General features: G+C 40.8%; 1 protein-coding gene across 4 annotated transcripts in view; it reads left to right on the top strand.

Annotated features, from left to right (window-relative positions):
* The window catches only part of APLP2 (amyloid beta precursor like protein 2), a 65,740-nt gene that overhangs the window by 12,435 nt on the left and 26,262 nt on the right, over window positions 1–27,043 (top strand). For all 4 annotated transcript variants that reach the window (XM_026678620.2, XM_026678619.2, XM_026678618.2 and 1 more), the window contains exons 2-6: window positions 19,135–19,308; window positions 20,653–20,782; window positions 24,179–24,291; window positions 25,130–25,317; window positions 26,258–26,472. In XM_026678620.2, the coding sequence (XP_026534405.1) occupies window positions 19,135–19,308; window positions 20,653–20,782; window positions 24,179–24,291; window positions 25,130–25,317; window positions 26,258–26,472 (820 nt within the window). The remainder of the gene's footprint in view (window positions 1–19,134; window positions 19,309–20,652; window positions 20,783–24,178; window positions 24,292–25,129; window positions 25,318–26,257; window positions 26,473–27,043) is intronic.

Raw genomic sequence — 27,043 nt, 5'->3', positions numbered from 1 at the left:
ACACTGAAATTTGTTTGATATACTGGTAGTCTTCCGCTTAAAATCACGTGTTCAGTCACCGTTCAAAATCACAACAGCATTGGAAAAAAAAAAAAAACCTGACTTACAACCAGCCTTCACAACTTGCAAACTTCATAATATCCCCCCACAATCATGCGATCAGAATTTGGGTGCTTGGCAACCAGCATGTAGAGGTAGTCCTTGACTTAAAAACAACAGTTCGTTTAGCGACCGAAGTTAACAACGGTACTGGGAAAAGGGACTTACGACCATTTGTTTCACACTTAACAACCGTTGCCGCATGTTTCTGTGAACGTGTAATTTAGAATATCAGAGTTGGAAGGGACCTTGGAGGTCTTCTAGTCCAACTCCCTGCTTAGGGAGGTAACCCTATAGCATTTCGGACAAATGGTTATCCAATCTCTTCTTAAAACATCTCAAGTGATGAAGCTCCCACAACTTCTGGAGGCAAGTTGTTTCACTGATTAATTGCTTTCACTGTCAGGAAATTTCTCCATATTTCTAGGTTGAATCTCTCTCCTTGATCAATTTATTTATTTATTTTTATTTATTTATTTGTCAATATAACAGAAACAATATAACAGAAACAAGAATAAACATAAGTCCCCAATTATTAGTTCTTATTTCTTGTATTTAAACTTATGTTTATTCTTGTTTCTGTTATATTGTAAGCTTTTGACAAATAAATAAAATAAATAAATGAATAAAGTAAGTTTAAATACAAGAAATAGGAACTAATAATTGGGGACAATAGGACAGTGACAGTAGGCACAATTGTGCGCTTATGCATGCCACAATTTCCATCCATTATTTCTTATTTGGCCTTCAAAGGTGCTCTGGAAAATAGCTTGACCCCCCTCTTCTCTATGGCAGCCCCTCAAACATTGGAAGACTGCTATCCTGTCTCCCTTGCTCCAACATCTCCAGTGTTGGAGTATTTACACGTTCTGGAGGCAAGTTGTTCCACTGATTAATTCTTCTAACTATCAGGAAATGTCTTCTTTAGTTTTATATTTGGACGCTTGACAACTGGTTCATATTTATGATGGTTGCAGTGTCCCTTTTGCAACCTTCTGACAAGCCAAGTCAATGGGGAAGCCAGATTCCCTTAACCATCATGTTACTAACTTAACAGCTTCCGTGATTCACTTAACAACTGTGGCAAGAGAGGTCGTAAAATGGGGCAAAAGCTCACTTAACCAATTTCTCACTTAGCAACATAAATTTTGGGCTCAGTTATGGTCGTAAGTGGAGGACTACTTGTATTTACAGCGTTTGCATTGTCCTGGGGTCATGTGATCGTCATTTACAACATTCCCAGATGGCTTCTGACCGAATCTAGGGGGCGGGAGGCTGATTCACTTAACAACCAAATGACTCATTTAACAACTGCAGTGATTTGCCTAGCAATCATGGCCCAAAAGGGTTATAAAATTGGGTGCGACTCACTTAATAACTGCCTTGCAAACTGATGGAAATTCTGGTCCCATTTGTGATCCTATCTATCCGTGGTGATGGGCTGGAATTCACTTCCAGCTGCTCTGTTTATCTTACTGGCATCCATGCAGATGTTTCTCAGTTGTCAGAATGGAATGGAATGGAATGGAAGAATGGAATGGAATGGAATGGAATAGAATAGAATAGAATAGAATAGAATAGAATAGAATAGAATAGAATAGAATAGAATAGAATAAGGAAAAAATAGAGTGGAATAGAATAGAGAATAGAAGAGAGAAGAGAATAGAGAAGAGAAAAGAAGAGAAAAGAGAATAGAATAAGGAAAGATAATAGAATAGAATAGAATAGAATAGAATAGAATAGAATAGAATAGAATAAGGAAAAAATAGAGTGGAATAGAATAGAGAATAGAAGAGAGAAGAGAATAGAGAAGAGAAAAGAGAATAGAATAAGGAAAGAGAATAGAATAGAATAGAATAGAATAGAATAGAATAGAATTCTCTATTGGCCAAGTGTGATTGGACACACAAGGAATTTGTCTTGGTGCAAATGCTCTCAGTATACATAAAAGAAAAGATACATTCGTCAAGAGTCAAGAATCATCAGGTACAACACTTAATGATAGTCGTAGGGTACAATGAGCCATCAAATCATACTAAGGAAACAGTCAATATAAATCGTAAGGATACAAGCAACAAGCAGTATCTAAAGTAATGAGTGTCAGGGTTCCAAGTAACAGACCCAACGCAATCAAACCTCCGAGGCAGCCGTGGGATTCTACCCGTTCCACTACCAGTTTGATGATCACAGGCCCGCGTGCAGCTTTCCCTACACCAGCTGAGGCCTGCAGCACCAATCAGCTGAGGGGATAATGAAGAGAAAAGCGCACGGGCGGGTGGGAGGGCCAATCCTGTGCTTTTTTCTTCTTTCTCCTCTGATCATTGGTGCCTTTTTCTTTCTTTTTTTTTTCCTACCGGTTCAGTTGAACCGGGCCGAACCAGTAGCATACCACCACTGCTCTAAGGCTTAGGTGTTCCTCAGTGCAGATTTATTAGGCACGTCATAGTGGCACATCTGGTGGAAACCCGACCCTGAAGGTCCCATGGTTCCCCCCCAAAAAAAATTAAAAAGTCAAACATTATTTTCCTCAATCCACATGTCCATCACAGGGTCCAATCCAGTCACAGCCCCAATTCCAGTTGGTTTCAGTCTGTGCCTGCCCAGCACCTGGTGAGAACGTCCTTGGTTCTCAGGAGAAAGAATTTTGTTTTGGCTACCCCTCCCCCAGCTACCTCTTATCCCCTCTCTCCCATTCCCACAGCTCCAACCAGGCTTGCTGTGGCAAGAAGATGCTCCAAAATGGCTTCAGGGTTGACAATTAGAGCATCTTTTATACAGGTAGTCCTCCACTTAACGACTGCAACTGAGCCTGAAATTTCTGTGGCTAAATAAAACATTAGTTAAGTGAATTTTGCCCCATTTTACGACTTTTTCTTGCCACAGTTATACCGAATCATTGCGGTTGTTAAGTTAGGAACACTGTTGTTAAATGAATCCGGGTTCCCCATTTGACTTTACTGGTCAGAAGGTCGTAAAACGTGACCCCAGGACACTGCAACCATCCTAAATATGAATCAGTTGCCAAGCATCTGAATTTCAATCACATGATTTTGGGGGGGGTGCTGCAACGAGTGTGAATGAGTGTGAAAAACGGTCATAAGTCACTTGTTTTCAGTGCCGCTGTAATTTTGAACAGTCACTAAATGAACTGTTGTAAGTTGAGGACTACCTGCACCCTTCCAGCTATAAACTGGAAAACCATTTCTTTTTACCACCAGATCTTCATCATTTTTTTTTTTTTTAACGAGAATGATCTTTTTTAAAATGGCTTGGCTGTTTTCGATGCGTGGTCCAGAAATGCTATAGCATTGATCACTGTGCCAGTCAATGTTTTCTGGAGCTAATGGAGATGGGAGTCCACTCACTAGGTTCATTTCTGGGTTTCTTTCAGATGGGGGTGAAAAAAGTTAACTAGCCACGTCTCTAAAAAAAATAAAACCCGTTTTTTAAACTTTTCTTATTGTAGAAGGAGACAGCAGATAGAGAGGGATATCAGGTTGCAAGGTTGTTTGTTGATTATTTTTTTCCGGTTTGGCCAAGGTAGAGGAGGATATACATAAATTTAGGCTGTAGCGAAAATTGCTTCTAGAATTGTCCTGCCAGCAAGCCTTTTTCATGGGGGATAAATGGAGGTTATGGTCAGCAGCTTGGCACTCTGCCTGTGTCGCTTGGTTTCCAAAAAGATGCCCCTGCTTTGCCATGGGAATTCCTCCTGATGTGTCAAAGTGCCTCCTTGAATCTGAAAACCCTACCTAGTTCTAATAAACGGGAAGAAGATCATCCATCTAAGACGGGGGTGGGGGAACTATGGCCCTTCGATGACTTGTGGACTTCCAACTTCCAGAATTCCTGGAAGATTTTCTTGCAATCTTTGAGTGACTCCAGCTTGATCAGTTGGGAAACTCTCTATGCTCTACAGCAGGGGTGTCAAACTCAAGGCCCGCGGTCTGGATTCAGCCCTCAGGATACTTAGATCTGGCCCGTGCGGCCGCCCTGGAAACCACGAAGGACCGGCCCGCGGTGCCTCTGCCAGCGAAAACAGAGCTTGCAAGGGCCATACGCAGCCCTCCCGAGCTTCGTTTTTGCTGGCAGAGGGTTGCAGGAGGCCGTGGCAGCCGAAAATGGAGCTCGGGAGCCTGTTTTCTCTGACAGAGCGCTCACGCCATCGCAACGCTCCCGACACGAGTGACGTCGAGCTGGCAGAGGGCTGCAGGAGGACCCCCCCCCCGAGCCCTGGCCGGGCCACCACAGATGTTCCCTGACACGAGGGAAGTTGGGCTGGCCATACCTACCCCGCCCCCAAGGTCATACATAATCCTGATGCAGCCCTCGATGAAATCAAGTTTGACACCCCTGCTCTACAGTCTACTACACCACAGCCAGGGAAGTCAGTTGACATAACTTCTCAGAAGTTTTTTTATTTTTATATGTGTGTGTGTGTGCGCACACACGCACACACACACACACACACACACACATATACATATACATATACATATACATATACATATATGCATGTGTGTATATAAACCCAAACAGTAGATGACTGAAATTAACATAAAAATGGGACGGTAAAGATTCCTTCTGGGCAAAAACTAGGCTACCAGCAGGAAACGGTAGCCAATCTATTCTGATAATTGGGAATTACCATCAGAAAACAGGGCTGGCTGACCTGTTTTTTTTGCCAGCCAGCAAGGAAAAAAATATGAGTTCCTTTTTACTTGCTGACATCCTGAGCAGGCTTGTAAAGAAAGGCACAAGGATATTATTCAATGGTACAAGTTTGCCATGCTATGTCCTGCTTTGCTAGAGATCCCTTGATGCTGGTTAAGAGTTTCTGTAGATTAGTATTTCTCCACCTCAAAAACTTTTAAGCTATGTGGACTTCAACACCCAGAATTCCCCAGAGAGTCATGCTGCCTGGAGAATTCTGGGAGTTGAAGCCCATTCATTTTTAAGCTGCCATGGTTAAGAAACACTGTTATAAACCATTGCTGGAAGAATAATACAATATATTATGACCTAGAGCGGGTGTCAGCAACCCGCAGCTCTGGAGCCGCATGCGGCTCTTTGGGCCCTCGGCTGTGGCTCCCTGTTGGGTGATCCTACCATTGGCCCATGCCCTCCCAGTCACTCCTCGCCAAGCTTGTGAAGGTAAAACACAAAAAATAGAAATGAGAAGGAGGGAGGGAGAGAAAGAGACCCATTTCCCACAGAAAACACCGGGAGTCACAAACCGTGGCTAGGCGTGTGTGTGTGGGGTCATGTGACCGGGTGGGAGTGACATTGAGTTGGCCATACCCACCCAGGTTTTGTGGCTCCTGGTGTTTTGTTTTCTGTGGGAAGTGGGTCCAAATGGCTCTTTGAGCGTTTAAGGTTACAGACCCCTGACCTAGAGGAACAAAATGTGTTCAAAAATGGGTTTCTATACATTATATATCTATCTATCATTGTCTATTGCATTAAGCCACAGTTGTGGATTACAGTTTGCTGAAGTACAGTTTACAAGCCACAGCAAACAAGCTTATACAACATGCTGAGACAAAACAAGCAATCCACACTAAGGCTTAAATAATATGTAAACCCACTTTATTGTGCCTTGGTTTAAAAAGTGTGGTTTAGTGCAACATAGGAATCTAAACATAATACTATATTTCTACTTGGATCAGGAAATAGCAAGGATTATCTCTGTTTTTCCGGAGAGTTAAACTCAGATTTTATGCTAGTGTTAAGCACTCTATAGTTAATGGGTGTAACGATTACATAAATTACTAAGACCATTTCATTGCACAACTGCTTTGCAGTGATCACACAAGTGTTTATTGAAGACTCTTAAAACTGTTTTTCAAGCAACCAAACAAAATCGGTACAGCTCGTAAAAATGAACTCCCTTTTGCCAAGATTGAGTAAATTCCTTAATTTTGTAATGTCATTAAGCGGTTTTGAAAGCAGAAATTGACATTAGTCTTTGGAGAATCTGTCCTTTAAGTATCACAACAACCCTTTCAGCCTTAGATGGAGCTTCTGATGACATAATTCAAATAATTGTTTCTGGGTTAGCTGTTTAATGTCAAAAATAAAGCTGATGTCCCGAAACTTTTAAGACTTGTTTCTCCCAAGTCCTGGTGCTGATGAATTCATTTGTGTTGGGGAAGAAGAATCTGTGGAACGACGACAGCAATTCTCTCCACTTAATGACATGATAAAATGATTAAAAGCCTATTATAACTATGTCTAAATAGTTAGAATGCGCTAAATTACATGTTCAGCCATGCAGGGAGAACTTCCGTGATAGTTCATTCTGGCATCTATTTTATAGGATCATTTTGGCGTCCCAATTTTATAGATCTAAAATTCAACAAAGATGATTATTTTGTGTTGTGTGAACATCTGCCTCTTTTTAGTGACAAATTGATGGAATTCTGCTTAATTGACAGAGGAGCACTGCCCAAAAGCCATATGACAGAATTTTAAAGGCTTTTGTCTTGAACAAAAATGATTTCACATAATAATTTTGTCTCTGGAAAAGCTCATCTTTTTTGTAGACAGTTGTGCTCTTTTGAAAGTTTCAAGGCCTCTGTCTGGAACAGGAGGACAATAAAAGTGGAAATGGTTTGCTTCTCTGGCTTGTTTCTGTATTTTCTACTGGAATTTTAATTTTGTGAGATGTTCAATAGATATGGGGCTTGTAAATCAGCAAAACAATACGAACCTACCAGGCATAGGGAAGTAAGTGGAGATGCATTTTACTTGATCCCTGAGGTCTCACTTTAGTATTCTTGTTTCCTATATGCTCAAATTCTCATGGACACCATCTCTAAATGAAAGAATTTAGACCTGAAATACGGAGTATCCAATCATGATTACTCACCTTTTGTGAGCAGCTAGGTGAAACAGCTGTGGGAAGGTGCTTAGGCTGAATGATTGTTGAATGCTTTGTGTCATTATTAGGCAAGCTTGTTTGACTTAATGAACAATATAACCACTGTAATTTCTTTCGTGAATTAGTTGTTCACGATTCCCGTAGGAAGACGCGGTGAAGCTGAATGCTAACAATCTACAACGACCTTGATTGAATATTCAGACTTTATAAGTTAATTCAGTAGGTAAACATTGGCTTCAAGAGTTCAAAGTAAATGGCACTTCCAATTCCTTGCCCCAAAGGTCAAGTACAAAAAAAAAAAGAAGAAATAAAGAGAAAAATCAGTAGAGTTGGAAGCTACTGTAAGATTTTGAAGGAGCTGATTGTCAGCAACATGGTTATTATACTGAGATGCTTTAGCTTAAGAGACAATTAAATAAACCAAAACACAATATCTATGAATAATTTGGAGTGCTAAATCAGATTTATAGTGGCATAAGCTTTCATGGACTATAGCTCTCTTCCCCAGATACATACTGATTCTTCCTAATGTATACACGTACAGACAATTTTATATCTCAAAGGTTTATTTTAAAACGAGAGTAATTGTCAGTAGTTGGACAAAACTGTTAAATTACTATACATGTACATTACACAAATTATTCAACCTACAGCTATAATTGAACCTAGAATGATGGTCATATGTAAGCAGATCATTACCTAACTCAGTTTTACAACCTTTTGATTATTATTGTTACCTTTATTGTCAGAGTAGAACATGCGTATAATGAGATTGGCTGAGCATCCCTTCGTGTACCCCCCCCCCCAAACCAAAACAACTTGCAGTGAGGACAGAAGTCCCTAACTCAGTCCCAATCTTATTACACTATGTGACCTTGTTGCACACCACACCGGCCCCACAAGTTTATTGTACTATGTTGACATGAAGTTATTTTCCATTCAGAAGTCTGGCAGCCCAGGAGTAGAAATTGTTCTTCAGCCTGTTGGCGCAGCTGGCTATGCTTCTATATCTCCTACCCAATGGTAGGAGAGTGAAAAAGTGCTGACTGGGGTATGAGTTATCCCTGAGGATTTTCCTTGCTCTTCTAAGGCAGCGAGCCCTAGCAATGTTATCTAGTACAGTGGCCCCCAACCTTTTTTGTGCCGCGGCCCGGTACCGGCATCAGCACGCATGGCAAGGCGAGCCGAGCGACCATCCCCCGCTTCTCCCCGCCACTTTCAACTCCTCCTTTGTACCTTTGTCGATGGGCTTCGGGACGGTCGCTCGGCTCGCCTTGCCTTGGGTGCTGAAAGAATCCTCACGCCTTAGTTTTGTTTGAAGCCGTCCCCCCCTTCGATGAAACTAAGGCGCGAGGATTCCTTCAGGACCCAAACGCCGCTTTCCAATCGGAAAAGCTCACCGGAAGCACTTTCTCATCAAAACAAGATGGCGGCGCCCAGCAAACCGGCGGCCTGGTAGAAAATGTTCCACAGACCTGTACCGGTCTGGGGCCCGGTGCTTGGGGACCCCTGATCTAGTAGTCTCAGGGAACAGCCCACAATGTTTTGTGCTGTGCTCGCCACCCTCTGTAATGTCTTTTTATCCACGGCTATCAAGCCAGCATACCACCCCATAATGCAATATGTGAGGATGCTTTCTATTGTGATGGTGGTCTTTAAGCAAACACCGTAGTTGTTGAGTAAACCCATTGTCCATAATGGGTGGGGTGGTGGTTTCTGGCCAGTAAATAGCAGATCACAGTCATGCGGCTGTAGGATGCTACAAATGGCCATAACTGCAGGTCAGTTGCAGAGTACCCAAAATGAGGTCACGTGATTGTGGGCGGGAGGATAACTTTCAGAACATGCAATCTGGTTTGTGAGTCCCCTTTTTTGGATCCATCCTTAACTTCTGTTGCTAAGCAGCTGTTTGCAAGTCGAGGACTACCCCTAAGGTGGAATGGCTGTACTAAAAGGAAACAAAAGCCTGATGTTAATACTGCCTTGTATATTATATCTTCATCTGTTTTTGTAGTGGAGAAAAAAATTCCATATTGAGGTGTACACCCATCAAAGTGAAGCCTACTAAGAAATGTTGAGTTGTAGTCGCACGACAGTAAGCTTTCATTCATAAAAAAAAAAAAAAATGCCCAGAGACTGTTGTGTTTATCTAAGATTTTCTCTAGAGTACGGTTTCAAACCACATTCAACTCACCCTTGCTGCCCAAGGCTTTAAATTTTAGAATTAATAGCTTTCATTTGCTAGATCCCGCTGCCTTCAGGCTTTCTAAAATTGATCATAAGTGAACCCATAGCGTTAGTAGAGAAATCAAGGGAAGGGATTTTAAAGCAAAGCTCGAGATGACTCATCTGATGTTTGCCATTTAAATTCAGAAGCAAATACTGGCTCGGTGTTATCGGTCTTTTCCAGATCTGACTGCTAATAATAATTCTTCCTTTCTTGGATGGCTTCCCCATGTATCGTATTGTAATTTTCAGTAATGTGGGATTTTTTTTTTAAAAAAAAAGCAATAAAACTTGGATGAACTGTTCATCTGCAGATCCATTGCTTGCTGTGTCGGGCATTAATCAGCCTTCCGGAGTTCAGGGCAGAGCTATCTGTTAAATTAAAAAAAAAAAAAAAAAACAGGAAAAATAGCTAGGAAACCACTACCCAGCCCCTCAAAAAAAAAAAAAAAAAAATACTATGGAACTGTTAAAAGTGCAAGTGAAGCTTTCTTGGAAATTACCAAGCAAGATTCTAAAACTATGGTACTTATCTATTCATACCTTTTACTAAACGGGGTTACTTTAAAAGGATTTGGCAAACTGAACTGAAGCCATAAATCTATTTTTTTTTAAATGTCTTGTGAATGATATGATAGCAGCAGCACTTATATACCACTTCATAGTGCTTTACAGCCCACTCTAAGCAGTTTATAAAGTCATCATCTTGCTCCTAACAATCTGTGTCCTCATTTTATTGACCTCAGAAGGACGGAAGGCTGAGTCAACTTTGAGCTGGTCAGGATTGAGCTGCTGGCAGTGAGCAGAGTTAGCCTAACTAACCATTCTAACCATTGCACAACCGCTATAAACATAAGGGTTGCTTTCTTCTCCTCTACCCTAGTAGGGTAGAGATGGATCATGAAAGCACGGGAATCAGATTTTTGTCTTCTTTGAAGGGATGGGGTGGGAGAAGCTAATGGAAGAATATATCTGGGACTGCCCAAAAGCCTGAATTATGTCAACGTAATAAAGACATTGCTGGATCTTCAGTTTATTGAAATGGATTGACGCTACAGGAATATGTTTAAGTGAGATCTGAAGGTTGTTTGGTTCTTCGAAGAGTCTTGGATTGAACCCAACTGAGTTAAAATTCATGACTTTTTCTCTAAGAGATCTTCAGTACAATTCAATAGTTCAGGAGCATTTCTTGGTACAAAGTCTAATTCAGCTTGGGCTTGTTTTCTGACTCATAAAAGAATGTCTTAACTTGATTAATGCGACAAGAAGGGCTAAAATGAGTTTTGTCTGACCTATCAGTAAATGCTTAGTATAAATTCAAAATCTGTTCTCATCTTGGCTTTGCCTGTTTATAGGTACTCATAGTACGGGTTTTAATATTGTATGGCCTTTCCTCTTTGGTGCCATTATTGCTGCTGCTTTGGGCCCTGAGTCTATCCTCAGATGCCTTCTTTAAATGAGGTACAGTCACTAACTTGCTATCAGTGGTTGCCAACCAGTGGGCTGGGGACCGCTGGTGGTTTGTGAGAAAATTTTGGTGGTCCGCAGAGAAATGGCACCCCCAAAGCACCCCCCAAAAGCAGTTAATCCAGGCTGCACAGGAACACAAGACTGCACCTCCCACATGGCCCACAGGAACACAAGGTTTGCGTCACTTGCATTGCGAACAAGACCCCAGGTAGTGAGGGGAGGGGGGAAAGGGCAGAGGGGGTGAACTTGCACCACTCGCCCCACGCACCTGCCCTGGCCACAGGGCTGCTTCTTTCCGCTTCTTTCTTCTTCTGCTTATGGCTGCACGCAAGGAAATCAGCAAAAGTCTTTCTTTCTCTCCCCCAAACTCCACCAGAAATGAGTCTTTGGGACCCTGCAAGGCATCCCGCTCCAAGAGGCTGTGCCAGCAAAGACTCATTTTGGCGGAGTTTGAGGGAGAGAAAGAAAGACTTCTGCTGCTTTCCTTGCATGAAGCCAAAAGTCTCTCTCTCTCTCTCTCTCTCTCCCCCCCCCCCAGAGAATGGAGCTAGAGACGGTATCGTGCGATCCCAAATAAAGAATGATTAGTTGGTAGGAAAAAGGGGTGGGAAATTTTCCTGCAGACTTTTTTTCCTGCAGCCACCGCCAGTCAAAATTCATATTTGTGGTCCACGGGATTTAAAATTACGAGTTTGATGGTCCCTGAAGTCCAAAAGGTTTGCAACCCCTGTGTTAAAGGGCTTTGTCTGTGTGAGTACCCCTCTGGGGGAATGCAGCGCCCTCTAGAGATGATTAGCTGATATTTCTCTTAATAGCATTTTAGCTGTAGGTTGCTGCTGCTTTTGTGTCGGAAGCAAAAGTGCTTCTGGGCTGAAAGGATTAGCTACATCACCGTTTCCTGGGTGACACCCAATTGGGGGCTCCTTTCATGTCCCCACTAATCAGTCCTAGGTAGCCCCCTTTTCAATTAGGTTGTACAATTTTAGATCTATGAGACACAGTGGCGCAGTGGTTAGAGTGCAGTACTTCAGGCTACTTCTGCTGCCTGCCGGATGCCTGCAATTTGGCAGATCGAATCCAACCAGGCTCAAGGTTGACTCAGCCTTCCTTCTTTCTGAGGTGGGTAAAATGAGGACCCAGATTGTTGGGGGCAAGAGGCTGACTCTGTAAACCACTTAGAGAGGGCTGTAAAGCCACTGCGAAGCAGTATCTAAGTGCTAATGCTATTGTTTCGTGTTCCATTCTTTTACTTGGGATGCCAACACATCTCTATTGTTGCTGTATTGCATTTCTCAATCGTTTTTCTTCTCTAAACATCCAGAGAGCTTGCTGTCAGCCAACTCATAAATAATGTAAATAAGTAGTGACATAGCTACATTTTTCTCAATATAATTCTGATATTTAACCAATTAGAAGATGTCAAATTGAGCATTTGCTTTGACTCTCCTTTTCTTTTGGCAATTTCTCTATGAACTTGCATCCAAGTTCTATTGGAAATGTGACAGCTGAGAAAGAAAACATTGCAATCCTCTGAGCATCTTACTGCTCATATGGGAAAACTACCTTTAAATATAGCATGCTGTACAGATAGCCTCTGATCTGCAATCATTTATTTAATGACCATTTGAAGAGCACTGCAAAAAAATGGCGTATGACCAATTTTCACACTTATTGAAAGCCTCCCTAGGGCCACATGATCAAAATTTGGGGGCTTGACAACTAGCATGTGCTGTATTTATGACAGTTGCACCATCCCATGGCCTCATATGACCACCGTTCGCAATCTTCCCAGTTGGCTTCCAACAAGCAAAGTCGAGGGAAATCCAGATTCGCTTAACAACCGGGGTGATCCACTTAATGGCGGCAAAAAAAGATCATAAAATTGGTCACGTCTCACTTAACTGCATGGCTTAGCAATGGAGGTTCTGCTCCCATCCGTAGTCGTAAATTGAGGATTACATGGGTAGGATTTGGCTTAACCTAATCTCGGTCTAGCCGTTGAAAGAAATTAAAATCAAAGCAGAACCATGATGACTGTGCTAGGGAAAAAAAACTAGTTTTAAAATTCACGTTTAGCTTGACAACTCATAAAATATTTCTATGGTCTTTTTAGAGTTGCCAACAGAAAGGGAGGGGGGAGCAGTGCAACTGCTTGCAAACTGAAACTGCATTCCATAAATGTTTTCTAAGATAGTAACTAGGTGACCGTTTACTATCTAGTAACTAGTTACTAGTTACTAGTTTCTACTGCGCAAAATTCTAACCGGAGAGCATGATTGATGACTCTTGGCTATGGATGTGTCCCATTGGAGAATATGAATTACAATACACCCAGGGGGTGGGGGGAAAACCAGGGTCAAGGGTACACCTAGGCAGTGCCAGATTTGTTAACTCCCAATAAATCCTTTTGAAGTTTTGGAAGTTTGGCTCGAGACTCATGATTTAAATGGGGGTAACTGCTGGAATCCTGACATAGCTTTACTGGTTATTTTCAAGAGCCATATAAAAATAGATGAAACACACATCTATGAATACAATGGACAGGCTAAAACTGTAAGAATATTTGTCAAACAAAAAAGAACAAAACTTAATCGACAGTTACCTCAACCCCTTCTTTTTGAACTGACCGTTCTCCACTGAGCCGAAGGGAGAATCCAGGATGGGTAGTCCATTTTTAATTTTGCATGCTTCTACTATAAATGGCATTGTGATGTAGGTTTCTATTAATTTCCTTATCTCACAGAGCAGCCCTGTATCCCATTCCATTGGAAATTACTCCATTATCTCTTTATAGCTACCACCAAAAATTACCAGCAGATTCAATCATTTTTAGTATCACTGTCAAATAGGTTGCACATCCTTCATTTTTCAGAGTGCGATAAATAATCTAGATCTTACAGTCCAGCAAGAATTGTAAGAAAAGAGCATATGAATTATATTTCTTCTCCCTAAGGGCAGAGCCAATTATTATATGAAATGCACGTAACATATCCAGCTAAAAGAAAGTAGATCTGGTTGTAGAAAAGAGATAGCATAGTTCTTCTAGAGATAATTAACTAGTTTTTCCTAATATGCATGTCTAAAAACCCTCCTCTGCTTTCTCCAGGAGAGAAGCCCTTTGGGACAGGAGGGATTCCAAAGATGTTATGTAGAAAGATGGAATGAAGGTTTTCCATTAGAAAAATCATATAATTGGAGTGTTGTCTGCTTTTCTCATATTTTTATGAGACAAGCTGTTCAAGCAGGAGACTTTCAGACAAATGGCTGTCCAATCTCTTCTTAAAAACCTCCAATGATGGAGCCACCCACAACTTCTGAAGGCAAGCCATTCCAGTGATTAATTATTCTAATTGTCGGGAAATTTCTCCTCATTTCTAAGTTGGTTCCATTGCCTCTTGTCTTACGAATAGGTTGACTCCCTCTTCTTTGTGGCAGCCCCTGAGATATTGCAATCCTGCTATCATGACACCCTTAGTTCTTTTCATTAAAGTAGACATACCCTATTCCTGTAGCTGTTCTTCATACGTTTTAGCCTCCAGTCCCCTAAGCATCTTTATTTAATTCTGGACAAAAATTAAATATTTGCTCTGGCAAAATAATAACTTCATTTCTTTGGTCCAAGAAAGGTCCACAATAATTCATTTGCAATGGGCTACTTTCTTCATGACAGTTAGTTTAGTAACAGTAATAACAAGAATCTTGTTGAAGCATTAATGGAAATAACGTGTTTCTAGAACCAGTAAATCAGTGAAAACTTGTCCAAGCACCCAGAATTAATGGCCTGCTGTAAAACCAGTCCCTTGAAAGCGAAATATTGAAAATAAAATAATCAGAAGTATAACCCAGAGATTCTAGCTCATAAATCGTGAGAAATTTAATTGTAGGCTTTATGAAGGCAATACTTCTGATGCATTTCTTATGTTCAAACACAGGTGGAATAACAGTAAATTAAACAATGCCCTGTATGTACAGCTTGGGCATTGGTTCCACGTATACCTTCATTATGGATGATTCTTCACTCAACAACTCAAAAGCTCTTTTTGATTTCCTTTTTTTTTTTGGGGGGGAATCCAGCAGTGAATGGGGTACCCATGAACCTGTTTGTTCTCTTTAGGTAATTAAAACATCTTGAGGATGAGTGACTACGTTAGCTGATTCACTTGTGAATAAACCTCTAAAAATGTCACTATGGCAACACGTCTCCAATGAGATGCGAACTCTTTGAACAATCTGAGGGAGAATGGTACCTTTCCTTTGGTTTCTGTGGTGATGAGCTGAAGAGAGGCCAAAAATAAACACTACAACTCTAATGTTTAAACATGCAGCATCTTCGTTCAAAAGTGTGTTTGAACAAGGCTTATGTTGGTTCAGAATATATTTTGGAAGAACAGCAAATAGGTCGACTGACTGCTTCGCTTCCTGTTTTTTATTTTACCATGTAGGTAGCACCTTCAGAGAGAAGTAGCATTCTAATGTAGAAAGAAAAAGGACCCTTTGGAATAGAATATATAAACACTGTGCATGCTATAATTCAAAGTCCAGGACTATTTTTGCACAATGCAGCATATGAGTACCAAGGTTAACATTCTGAACACACCCTGTCTCCTGTTTCTGTTGGCACCGAATGCTGTTCCACCCACTCTTTCTAAAACATTTTTATTTGCTTGCTAACATGCTGTGAGGACTGTAGGTGCTTGTGTGCTCTTTGGTGTCTGGATTATTCCAGGTGGTTCTAGGCCTGTACAGCAGTAGAGCAACATATGGAAAGATCCATCTAATAAGCTTTTTTTCTTTTAGAAATATTTTTTATTGTTTTATATCATACATTTCCTTTCTATTTTGAACAATGTGCTTTCTAGGTATCCAAGATTTTGACATACAAACATGCAAACATTGTCATTATGATTTATATATATATATATATATATATATATATATATATATATATATATATATATATATATATATATATATATATATTTATCTATATGTATGGTATTCAGCTTTGTTGGGCATTTTCCACGTCATCGTCATTGTAGTTGTGCTTTTAAGTTGTAGCACACAGAATCTCATCTGCCATCATCAGGCTTCTGTACTGTGTTCGAACAGAAGCCTGATGATGGCAAATGAGATTCTGCCGAAATGTTGCTACAACTTTAAAAGCACAACTACAATGACGTGGGAAAATACCTGAACAAAGCTGAATATCATACATGTAAGTACCCACGAAAACTTAAGAAAACACACACACACACACACACACACACATATAGAGAGAGAGATACACAAACACACACACACACATACTAATATTAATATATAAACTAATATGCAATAACATCAATCATATTATAACATATATTATATCAATTATATACCTGCCAGAAATATTTACTCATCTGTTTTTCTTTCTCCTAATAGACCATATTTCATCTAATTCCACTCCTCTAACCTCAATATCTGTCATTTAACCATTTATAGCAACTTGGCAAGTTTAAGACTTGTGGACTTCCACTCCCAGAATTCCTGAGCTAATACGACTGGAGGAGGAATTCTGGGAGATGAAGTCCACAAGTCTCAAATCTCAAGTTTGAAGACCCCTGATTTATAGAATAATTCCCATGTTATGAGATAGTCCGGAGCTTCTTTACCTTTAATAAGCTTTGAAGGCAGAAATCAGAAGGCTTCTTTCTTCTTTACCGTTACGTTTTGGGGGCAGCTGTTCAAAACTATATTGGAGAATTATAATGGGGAAACTGAGGCCCAGAACAGCAGTCTTCATTTATCATTTTTCGGAATTTGGATTCCTTTTAATCCATAATCCTTAAGGCATCAGAGGAGACATCTAAAGGCTTTTCAGGCATTAAGAAGGGGCTCTTCTAGTCAAGAGTTGGTGAAAAGGGTGGATTGTCCATGGGTAGAGGTTTGCCTGGGTCCAGGGATGGCATTGTCAGCCATTTTTTCTGAGGTTTTTTTTTTTTTTTTTTGCATGGTCATTGCAAAACACAAATGGAAGCCGCAGAACTCAAATCAGCTATAGGGAAGGCAATAATAAATCTAATAATAACATAGTTCCTGGGTAATGCACGTTGTTCTGCTGCTAAATCTCCCATGCCTGGACAATTTTTGCCACTGGGTGGACTTCATCCTGAACCTAAACGCTAACGTTTCTGCATTAAAATGGGAAATTGCAGTTCCCCGAATATACTTTCTGAGCATCATACAAAGAAGGAAAAAAACGAACAATTCTCTGTACCTTTGAGGTTTCTTCACTTCCTTCTTTTCCTCCAATGCAATCTGGGACTGTTTTTCTTGAAATGGTAATTCAAGGATATTCTTGGTGGTGTGGGTTAAAAGCAGATTTCTTCTAATTTAAGAAAATTCGTAGGCAGCCTGAGAAGATTTAGCTTCTGAGAGTCCAAACGGTTTTTTTTTTAAAAAAACCACTAAAGGTTTTAGATTCACGGGCTAAACTGAGATTGATAGTTGCTCATGCATGTGGATCCCCCACATCTGGTAGCAGAATCAACACTTTCACAATCTTGTCTTTTGGGTGTGTCTGTGTGTTCCAAAGGGCAGGTGCAGGCAACAATAGAAAAGATAAATAGATCATATTGGAATAAAATAAACAATTTCCTGTGCATGAATGAGCAATCCAGTGCTTTTCGAGATGAAATAAAGTCTTGGAATCAAAGCTTGTTTGTGTTTGCTGTTGGTTCCACCAGAGACTCCAAGGGTCCTGAAAATGGTAACCTAGGTGGAAAATCCTTTCGTGGTTTACAACCTTCCCTTAAACTACTAAGATGAGCAGACTTGAGTAATTAAAAAAGAGAGGCAGTTTGGGTGGCACGGGGGTGTTAAACTCGATTTCATTGAGGGCCACATCAGGGTTGTGTTTGACCTTGGGGGGGACGATGGGGCATGGCCAGGGTGGCACGACCAGCTTGACATAACTTGTGTCAGGGGGGGCTGCTTGTGGTGGCCCAAATGCTCTGCCAGCAAAAACCGGTTCCCGAACTCCATTTTAGGCTGTGTCCTGCAACCCTCTGCCAGTGAAAACGGAGCTCGGGAGGGCCACACATGGTCCTCCCGAACTCCATTTTTGCTGGTAGAGACATTGTGGGACAGTCCTTCTCTGTTTCCATGGCAGCCCCGTGGGCCAGATCTAAGCACCCCGCAGGCCGAATCTGGCCCCGGGCCTTGAGTTTGACACCCCTTGGTTTAGCACTAGGCTAGTAAGCAGGAGACCATGAGTTCAAGTCCCACCTTAGCCATGAAAGCCAGTTGGGTGACTTTGGTCCAGCCACTGTCTCGTCTGTAAGAAAACAACCAAGCTCAGAAATTACTAAGTTATCCACATACCTGTAAAACACACACACATTTACGTATACACATGGAAGCACATGGAAGCACTTGACAAGACTGGTATTTTTTATTTTTTTTCCAAATAATTTTTATTGTTTTCCACCAGTACACATCTTGATTACATTTTCAACAGTATTTGCATCAACATTTGGTATTAATCCATATTTCCATCATCCGTTTGTACATATTCTTAATAGTTTTTGTCTTTATTTATAATTCTTATTTATTATCTACCTTTATCTATTTTTCTATCTATGTATTGCTTTCTTGAGGTTTCTTCTATACAATCATCTTTATCCATTCTTATTTCTGTTTTCTATCCATATGGCTAGACAAGACTGATATTTTTTAATGTGGGTCCAGACCTCTGTCATCTGCGGGGCACTTCTTCCCGGTTCCAAGTTCAGATACATTTGATATTAGCGATTAGTTCAGCTTTCCGTTCCAGAACCTATCCTATGAAATAAAACTGTTCTTTAGAGACGAACCCGGCCTCTCATTACCATTTAGAAGGGGGGGGTTAGGTTCAAAACTGTATTTATCCCCCCCCCCGGCGTCTTAATGCTACTGTTTGACTGTACTGAATTTTTGTGGTTTTGTGTCTTTGTTTTATAGTTGTCATTTTTAAATGCTGATTTTTTTATGGAAGTTTCAGCTGTATTGTAATCTGCGGGGAGCTGTTAAGGGGAGGGAGCAGTGTATAAATCTGTCCAACAGATCTTTGGAATAAATAAAAATGCTGGATGCTCAGTTTTGATGCAGATGGTGGTTGCATGCATAAGTGCTTTCAGGAGCCCAAAGGCTGAGTCGTTCCGAGCAAGAATTTAGCAGTCAGTACTGTACCCAGATCTAAATCTGATTGTGGTGTTGTAAGCGCTAAGGATGAGGGCATTAACCCTCAGGGTTAAAGGTGAAAGAAATCGTAGAGCTCACCATGTTGAATTGCAAGAAGTTGGCTATGAAATGTGAGACCCTTTTCCTCTGTTTCTGAGGTGGCATTTGTACTCGCTTTACAATGGCAGCTCTGTTCAAGCATCCAAGCCAAAGTTGATCGCTTGCGAATAAAAGAAGGTTTCTTCCTCCCATTTTAGGCACTGGCAGCCAACGGTGGCATTGGGTTTGCTGTGGCCGAGCCTCAGATCGCCATGTTCTGTGGAAAGCTGAATATGCATGTGAATATCCAGACTGGGAAGTGGGAGACCGATCCTTCCGGGACAAAAAGCTGCTTTGGAAGGAAGGAAGAGATTCTGCAGTACTGCCAAGAGGTAAACGACCGTGTCTTTTGCAGCTGGTTTTATCGGAGAAATTTGTGACTTCAGCGCCTACTATTTGGTCTTTTCTGCAGTATGATTCTGAAACATCCACTTGAAAACCCTTTCCGTGTCCTGGACTTAATTCCCTTGCATATGAAAGCATGTATGACCAGGCTGAGCCCAAGGGAGGGGGGCCAAATACATCATCAGTCACAAGTCCCCTTTGCGCCCCCAAGGGATCTAAGTCCAGCCCACCTTAAATTCCATTGACTCTTTATCTGCTGCCAAATTGCTTGGACCATTAATAGTTCAGATTCTTATAGAGAATGGTCCATTGGCCTAGAGGTGCAGTTCTCATCTCACGATCAGGAGGCTGTGAGTTCAATCTTAGGTAGAGGCAGATATTTGTCTCTGTGAGCATACTGAAAATATATCTGCTGGGAAAAAAACCTCCACATTCGTGAAAGGAAGGGCATCCGGCCAGTAAACACTCAGCTCTATTTCAGCTGTCCAGATTCCATCTCGCAAGGGATTATGGGATCGTTAAAAGAGGAGGGTGATTCTTCCAGAGAACTTAAGCTTGTGATATATCTTTATCCCCATTTGAACTGATTGGATCTTCTGGTTTTCCTAGCGCTGGACAGCATTCGTGAGGTGGGACATCTGTGTCCACCTTGGCTAGCGAGTTCTCCATTTAGTGAAAGTTCAGAAGCGTTGGTGGCTTTATTTATAACTCTTCTGAAGCATTTGGCAGGACATTTCTTGGGATCTTAGGTCCCCTGGCTTTGTAGGCTACTTAAGGGTAGTTCCTAAATAAGTAAAACAAACAAACAAAGAGCCAGTTGTTTACAGCTGTGTCTTCTAAGAGCTTAAAAAGGGTGGGCAGATAATGATGGTGCTTTGCTCCCTGTGTTTGACTGGGCTCTTTTCCAGGCATAGCCAGGCCAAGCCCAATAGTATACCGCTCTGGTAACATCAGGCGCAAAAGACCAGATCCACATATGAAGGTCCAATTAAATTGATTTATTACTAAACAGCCTAGGCGCAAGAATCTTCTCAAATAACGGCTAACACTTGCTTGGAGTTAGATAATGGAATTCAAGGCTGGATTTAGTCTGCTTGTGACTACATAGGGATTCTAGGCTGATTCCTTTTTTAACGCCACCCCGAGGTTCGTTCTGCCACTCCTCCTCCTCCTACATCTAGCAGTAATGAGATGAAGTTACTGACTGGGCAATCATCAAGCTTTTATTGAGGCTCTTCTTTTTGCTGCTTCCTTTCTTCTTGCTGGAATCTCTCCCTTCTTCCTTTATTGCCTAGCCTTATTTCATTTCACATTTTTATTTTTAAAATTAGATCTATCCAGACCTTCAGATCACCAACGTGGTCGAAGCCAATGAACCAGTCAACATTAAAAACTGGTGTAAGAAGGGGAAGAAACAGTGCAAGGGCCATACCTATATCGTTGTACCCTTCAAATGCCTTGGTAAGTATTTATTTATATTTATATCAGAGGCTTGGTGGCGCAGTGGTTAGAGTGCAATACTGCAGGCTATTTCTGCTGACAGCCAGCTGCCTGCAATTTGGTAGATCGAATCCCACCAGGCTCAAGGTTGACTCAGCCTTCCATCCTTCTGAGGTGGGTAAAATGAGGACCCAGATTGTTGGGGGCAAGAGGATGACTCTGTAAACCACTTAGAGAGGGCTGTGAAGCACAGTAAAGCAGTATATAAGTCTAAGTGCTATTGCTAGTGCTGTTGCCCTTCCTTCCTTCCTTCCTTCCTTCCTTCCTTCCTTCCTTCCTTCCTTCCTTCCTTCCTTCCTTCCTTCCTTCCTTCCTTCCTTCCTTCCTTCTTTCCAAGGTGTATAGTGGTTAAAATATAGTATTGCAGGCTCTGCCAGCTGCCAGCAGTTCAATTCTGACAGGCTCAAGGTTGACTCAGCCTTCCATCCTTCCAAGGTGGGTAAAATGAGGACCCAGATTGTTGGGGGCAAGAGGCTGACTCTGTAAACCGCTTAGAGAGGGCTGTAAAGCACTATAAAGCGGTGTATAAGTTTAAGTTCTATTGCTATCAATTTATATGGCCACCCATCTCACTAATGCAACACTGACTAGCTAACAAGAATTAAACCACAACATAAATGCAACATACATTTAAGGGGGAAAAGTGACATTCCCAACCAATTAGGCTCCTAAAAACATGAGGTGTACCTGCTTGATTTACTGTTCTGACTTATTTTCATTGCCAACATTTGTACATATAATCCTTGCACCAGCATGATTAGTGCATACTGATCTTTCCAATGGTGTTTCTCTTAACAGAGTTTTGTAAATATTTAAGCACACCATCGGTACTACATCAAATTGGTTTAATTTGTTCTAGCATTGGCAACTGGCATTAATTGCCTATAGGACTTTTTTTTTTGGTTAATAACTCTGTGTGGCTGAATATTGCCTGCCACGGGGATAAACCAGGAAGGCCTAAAATTGTGGGGTGTGTTGCATTCTTACCCATGATCTTTAAAAAAAGTAATAAATAGGAGAAGTTTTTAAAAATGTACGCTTTGATGCCCATAAGGCCAAGTTAACTTTTTTCTGAGAAAAGGATTATCCCCATTTACAACAGTTTTGTCAAAACCTGACATATTTACAGATGGTTTTCCACCTTGCTTGTGGTTTAATGACCTTGGCAGCTGTTTTATGACCACCCCATTTGTTTAAGGACTGCTGCAATAACAACAAAAGATGATAAGAATCAGGTTGGTCATTTGACCACCCAAATTACAACCATCATGACTTACAGCCAGGGTGGACAGGTTGCATTTACAGTCGTAAGTCGAGGAGAGTCATGGTGCAATTTGTCTCCTTAGCTTTCCGAAGAGAGGTGTGTGTGTATTCCCACAAACATAATTTCCCAATACTTAATTAGGCGTCTCCACCTACATAACAGAAAGGAGATTATCAACCTCCACATCTGCTCTAATCCTTTTCCAAGGATATTACTATAGGAAACAAACCTCATGCGCCATGTATTAGCGCAGAAGGAACATCAATGGAAGAAATGCTGTTCTTAGGTATATTGGCAGTATCAAAGAGGAATGGCTGTGCTGTGGTTTTAGAGATTTGTATGCTGTGTTGATGCTTCCTAGCAACCCTCAGAAAGGAACAAAATGTTGCTTTTGAACAGTTTGCAGGCCTCAGGTTTTTCATGTATCTGAATAAGAAAAAAATCTGGTTATTTGTTTTCTCTGTTCTTTTTGGAAACAATTGCTTTCTATTTTCAAAGAGAAACATTTATTGCAATGGTTTCTATCTTGCTTAATCGCATATAAAGCTAGTTTCCTTCCTTCTTTCCTTCCTTCCTTCCTTCCTTCCTTCCTTCCTTCCTTCCTTCCTTCCTTCCTTCCTTCCTTCCTTCCTTCCTTCCTTCCTTCCTTCCTTCCTTTCTTTCTTTCTTTCTCTTTCTGTCTTTCTGTCTCTTTCCTTTCTTTCTCTCTTTCTCTCTTTGTCTCTCTCTTTCTTTGTCTCTTTTCTTCTGTTTCTTTCTGTCCGATCTCCTTCCTTCCTTCCTTCCTTCCTTCCTTCCTTCCTTCCTTCCTTCCTTCCTTCCTTCCTTCCTTCCTTCCTCTCTCCCTCCCTCCCTCCCTCCCTCCCTCCCTCCCTCCCTTCCTTCCCTTCCCTTCCCTTCCCTCATTACTTTTTGAGAGGGAGGGCCAGTTTCCCTAATTTAGTGAATGAATGTATGTTGGTACTGTTGTGTTTACGTTAGTCAGCTTATCCTATTTAAAGGACTGGATTACAAAGCCTGATTGGAAATTGAAAATATTTATTTATTTTTGATCAAGATTTGTAAAAGCCCAACTGAAAATGTTTTCAAGATTGAAAATAGGAAAATAGGAAAAGGAAAGTGTGTTGGGCATGTTTACCTTCTTGAGTTATTTCTAAAACTAGTCATGGTGGGATATAAATACATAAATCACCAGGAAGACTGTGAGATGGGAATTTTTGCTGAATGTTATCAGAAAGGTTTTAAAAAACCTAAAGCTAAAACCTAAACCTGGAGTCTTTAATGTTTAAACCTCCTTATGGAAATTATTACTAAGTTTCTAAATAAAATTCTATTCTGAATAAAATAAATTCCAACTAAAATATTAAATATGGGCAAGGTTTGGGGTTTTTATTTTTGTTTTAGAAAAACCAAATGCCTCAGTATCTTAAAATTCATCGCTTCAAAGCGCATATTCAGGTAGCCATTTTGTGTTTGGGAAAAGAACTGAGGGTTTTAAGATACGCCTAAACGCCTATAAGGTTTGTGCTATTAAAATTTAGAATAGAGGGAGGAATTATTATGCATATTCCTATGAAAGGATCAGAAATTGAAATATTATTGTATTATGTACACTTAAACAACATTAGTTTTGTGTATTAAAATACTGAATAATTAAATGATGAAGGATTTATGATGGAGCAAATATTAAAATGTTAACAATTTTAATTGTACTTTTTATAATGTTATTATGATGTGAGTATGATTAACGTAATTAAGATTATCAAAATTGTCAATATTATCACTATTATTTCGTATCAAAATGAATGATATCCAGATGCCACCCTGTTCATGTATTCAATACTTAAATATATATTAAAATAAAAAAAATATCTATGCAAAAAAAAAAAGTCACACCTAATCTAAAATACGCAGTTGAGATAGAAATAAAACGACAAAAGTTTTGCATTTTAATATTCTGAGGTGTGTTCAAAAATAACAAGGGTACCTTTGCTGAGATGTTAGCATCATCTGTAGCTGGAGAGTGAAAGCTGAGGTCAGTATTTGCAGTAGAAACCATATTTGATGTGCTCTCATATTTATTTATTTTGCAGTGGGTGAGTTTGTCAGTGATGTCCTTTTGGTTCCTGAAAAGTGCCGCTTCTTCCACCGGGAGCGGAAGGACGTGTGCAAAAGTCACCAATATTGGCACACTGTGGCAAAAGAGGTAAGCTTTGGTACCACAAGCACGCCTACCTATCTTCCCAGGAGATACAGTGGGTGGCAAAGCTTGAAAATCACAGTTAGAAACGGTGTCTTTTTCCTTGGAAAGAAATCAGCATTAGCTCTGAAAGATGACTAAAAATAACCCGAAGCCTTTTGAAGTGTGAACACAGGTTCAAATTGCCCCGTCTCGCCTGGTTAATAAGCAAAAATTGCTTATTCAGCTGTTAAGTGTCATGTTTGCTGTAGAGCAATTTGGTTCTCTTTCCATAAGACTCTTTTGTTCCAAGACCAACTGGAATCTAAATCTGGTGATACGGTTTTATCTATGCTTCTTGGAAGGAAGAAGTAACTAAAAAATTAGGAATTGTTATATGACTACCTTCTTTTTCCAGATTTCTACAGTTTCTTTCCAAAACTGTATTTCTAAAACTGCTGATACACATCCCTATATCTTCCTTCCTTCCCTCCCTCCCTCCCTCCCCCTCCCTCCCTCCCTCCCTCCCTCCCTCCCTTCCTCTCTCCCTTCCTTCCTTCCTTTCTCTCTCCCTTCCTTCCTTCCTTCCTTCCTTCCTTCCTTCCTTCCTTCCTTCCTTCCTTCCTTCCTTCCTTCCTTCCTTCCTTCCTTCCTTCCTTCCTTCCTTCCTTCCTTCCTTCCTTCCTTCCTTCCTTCCGCTTTTCTAGTGCAGGTCTGTCTCAACCTTGAATTTACATCCCGTTTCTTGAGCGCCTCTCAATTCCCATTCTTAAGTCAGATTTTTTTCCCCCACCTTCCTGTGTAGCATCTGGTAATTGTAATCTGGGGAAATTATTCTCATTCTTGGCTTTACTGCTTCCTTTAGGCCTGCTTAACCGAGGGCATGATCCTGCACAGTTACGGGATGTTGCTGCCTTGTGGTGTAGACCAGTTCCACGGCACAGAATATGTGTGTTGCCCTCAGGCCAAAATTGTAGATGAAGCTCTCTCTAAGGAGGAGGAGGAAGAGGATGAAGACGAGGAGGAGGAAGACGACAACGATGGTAACAAAAGGTAGCAACAAATAGGGTCAAATATCCATGTTTTATCAAACTCTTTTTTTCATGCTGGGCGGAGCAGAAAAGAGAAGTTGAGTTTAATTAAGAAAAAAATGGTATGATCCATTTGCCATTTCCCCCTTAGAATGAGGCAAATGGACTCTCCTAAATCAGGAATATGGTATCTGGAGTACCATGACCAGCTTTTTGCTTCAAAAGACACTGTTCAGGACACTGTCTTGTTTCAAAAGACACGCAATCCAGTCCATTTTATGAGAAAAACAAGACCCTTAGAATCTGTTCCCTCTTTGATATTTCATTAAAGAAATTGAACTGAAATACTACCTGTCAGGATTCTATCACTTAACCCCATTTAAATCATGAGTCTCAAGCCAAATTTCCAAAACTTCAAAAAGGATTTATTGGGAGTTAAAAAGTCCGGCATTGCCTGGGTGTAGCCGACTCTGAGACACATCATTCATTGTCACCCTTGACCCTGGTTTTTTTTTTTCTCCCCACCCTCTGGGTGTATCATAATTCATATTCTCCAATGGGACACATCCATAGCTAAGAGTCATCAATCATGCTCTCCAGTTAGAATTTTGCGGGTAGAAACTTCAGTCACCTAGTTACTATCTTTCAAAACATTTATGGAATGCAGCTGCCACACTGCTCCCCCCTCCTTTTCTCTAAAAGACCATAGAAATATTTGATGGGTTGACACTACCTCTTTGTAGCTGTTGAATATGCATGGAATTTCAATTCATCTTGTAAAAGTCTTATTTGACCTCATGGTTTAAAAGGCCACTGACTCTAACCTCTAACATAGAGGTTATCAAGCCAACGTTAGACCTGTGGTCAAGATCTCCATCCATGGTTTTGCAGTGCATTTAAACATTTGGGAGAGAGAAAAAATGTTGTTTCATCACATTGCGTTCTCCTCCTGCCTCTCCTAGTGAATTGCCCACCGAAGCAGATACAGATGACTTCACGGTAGGAGTCATGGAGTTGAATGACGACGATGAGGAAGAACAAGAAGAAAACGAAGAAGAGGTGGTAGTAGACCGGGATTATTATTACGATAGCTACAAAGACTACAACGAAGAGCCTCCATCTGCACCAAGTAAGGAGAGAACTTTATCCGAGAAGGAAATCATGAACGACGTGAAAGGTAATTGGTCCCATTGTAGCTTCAATCAGCTTCTGTCTGTCGCAACAATTATCGCTTGATCCTTGCAATCCCTAAGTTGCCTTTCCAGTTTTCCTTCATGGAATGTTTAATTTTCAAGCAGGTCAGCAGATTATAAAATCTTGTCACACTGTTTACTGAAGATAACCCTTTCCTGCTTTGGAGGCAGCTGACTTATAGTTCCTGTTCCCAAAAAGGACTCGTTATCAATTTAGCCCAAGCCCCCTTTTCCTGGGGCTATATAGAAATTACATATTTGTGCAGCCCCATTTTTGCAGAAATGTTACAAATTGGTCCCCTGAAAAGCTGCTCACATTTTCTCCCAGGAAAGGAATGCTAGGAAAAAAACAGCTCTAATAAATGACACACTTTTAAAACTAATCTTGCAGGTCGCCATTGTGCTTCCCAAAGAAATACCTTCAATAGAACGCGTGCTGCTGCTTTTCAACAGATGCTTTTGTTCAATAGCATGTCTGCAAAGAACAAAGTTTATGCTAAACTGCAACTTACATGTTGGCGCTGTTCTTTTAAGAGAGAGCTTAAAAGCTCTCTT

Source organism: Notechis scutatus, chromosome 7 (assembly GCF_049901735.1).
Source record: "Notechis scutatus isolate UNSWTSFEM ecotype Mainland chromosome 7, rNotScu1.2, whole genome shotgun sequence".
Taxonomy (NCBI): domain Eukaryota; kingdom Metazoa; phylum Chordata; class Lepidosauria; order Squamata; family Elapidae; genus Notechis; species Notechis scutatus.
This window is presented reverse-complemented; position numbering and strand designations above follow the sequence as displayed.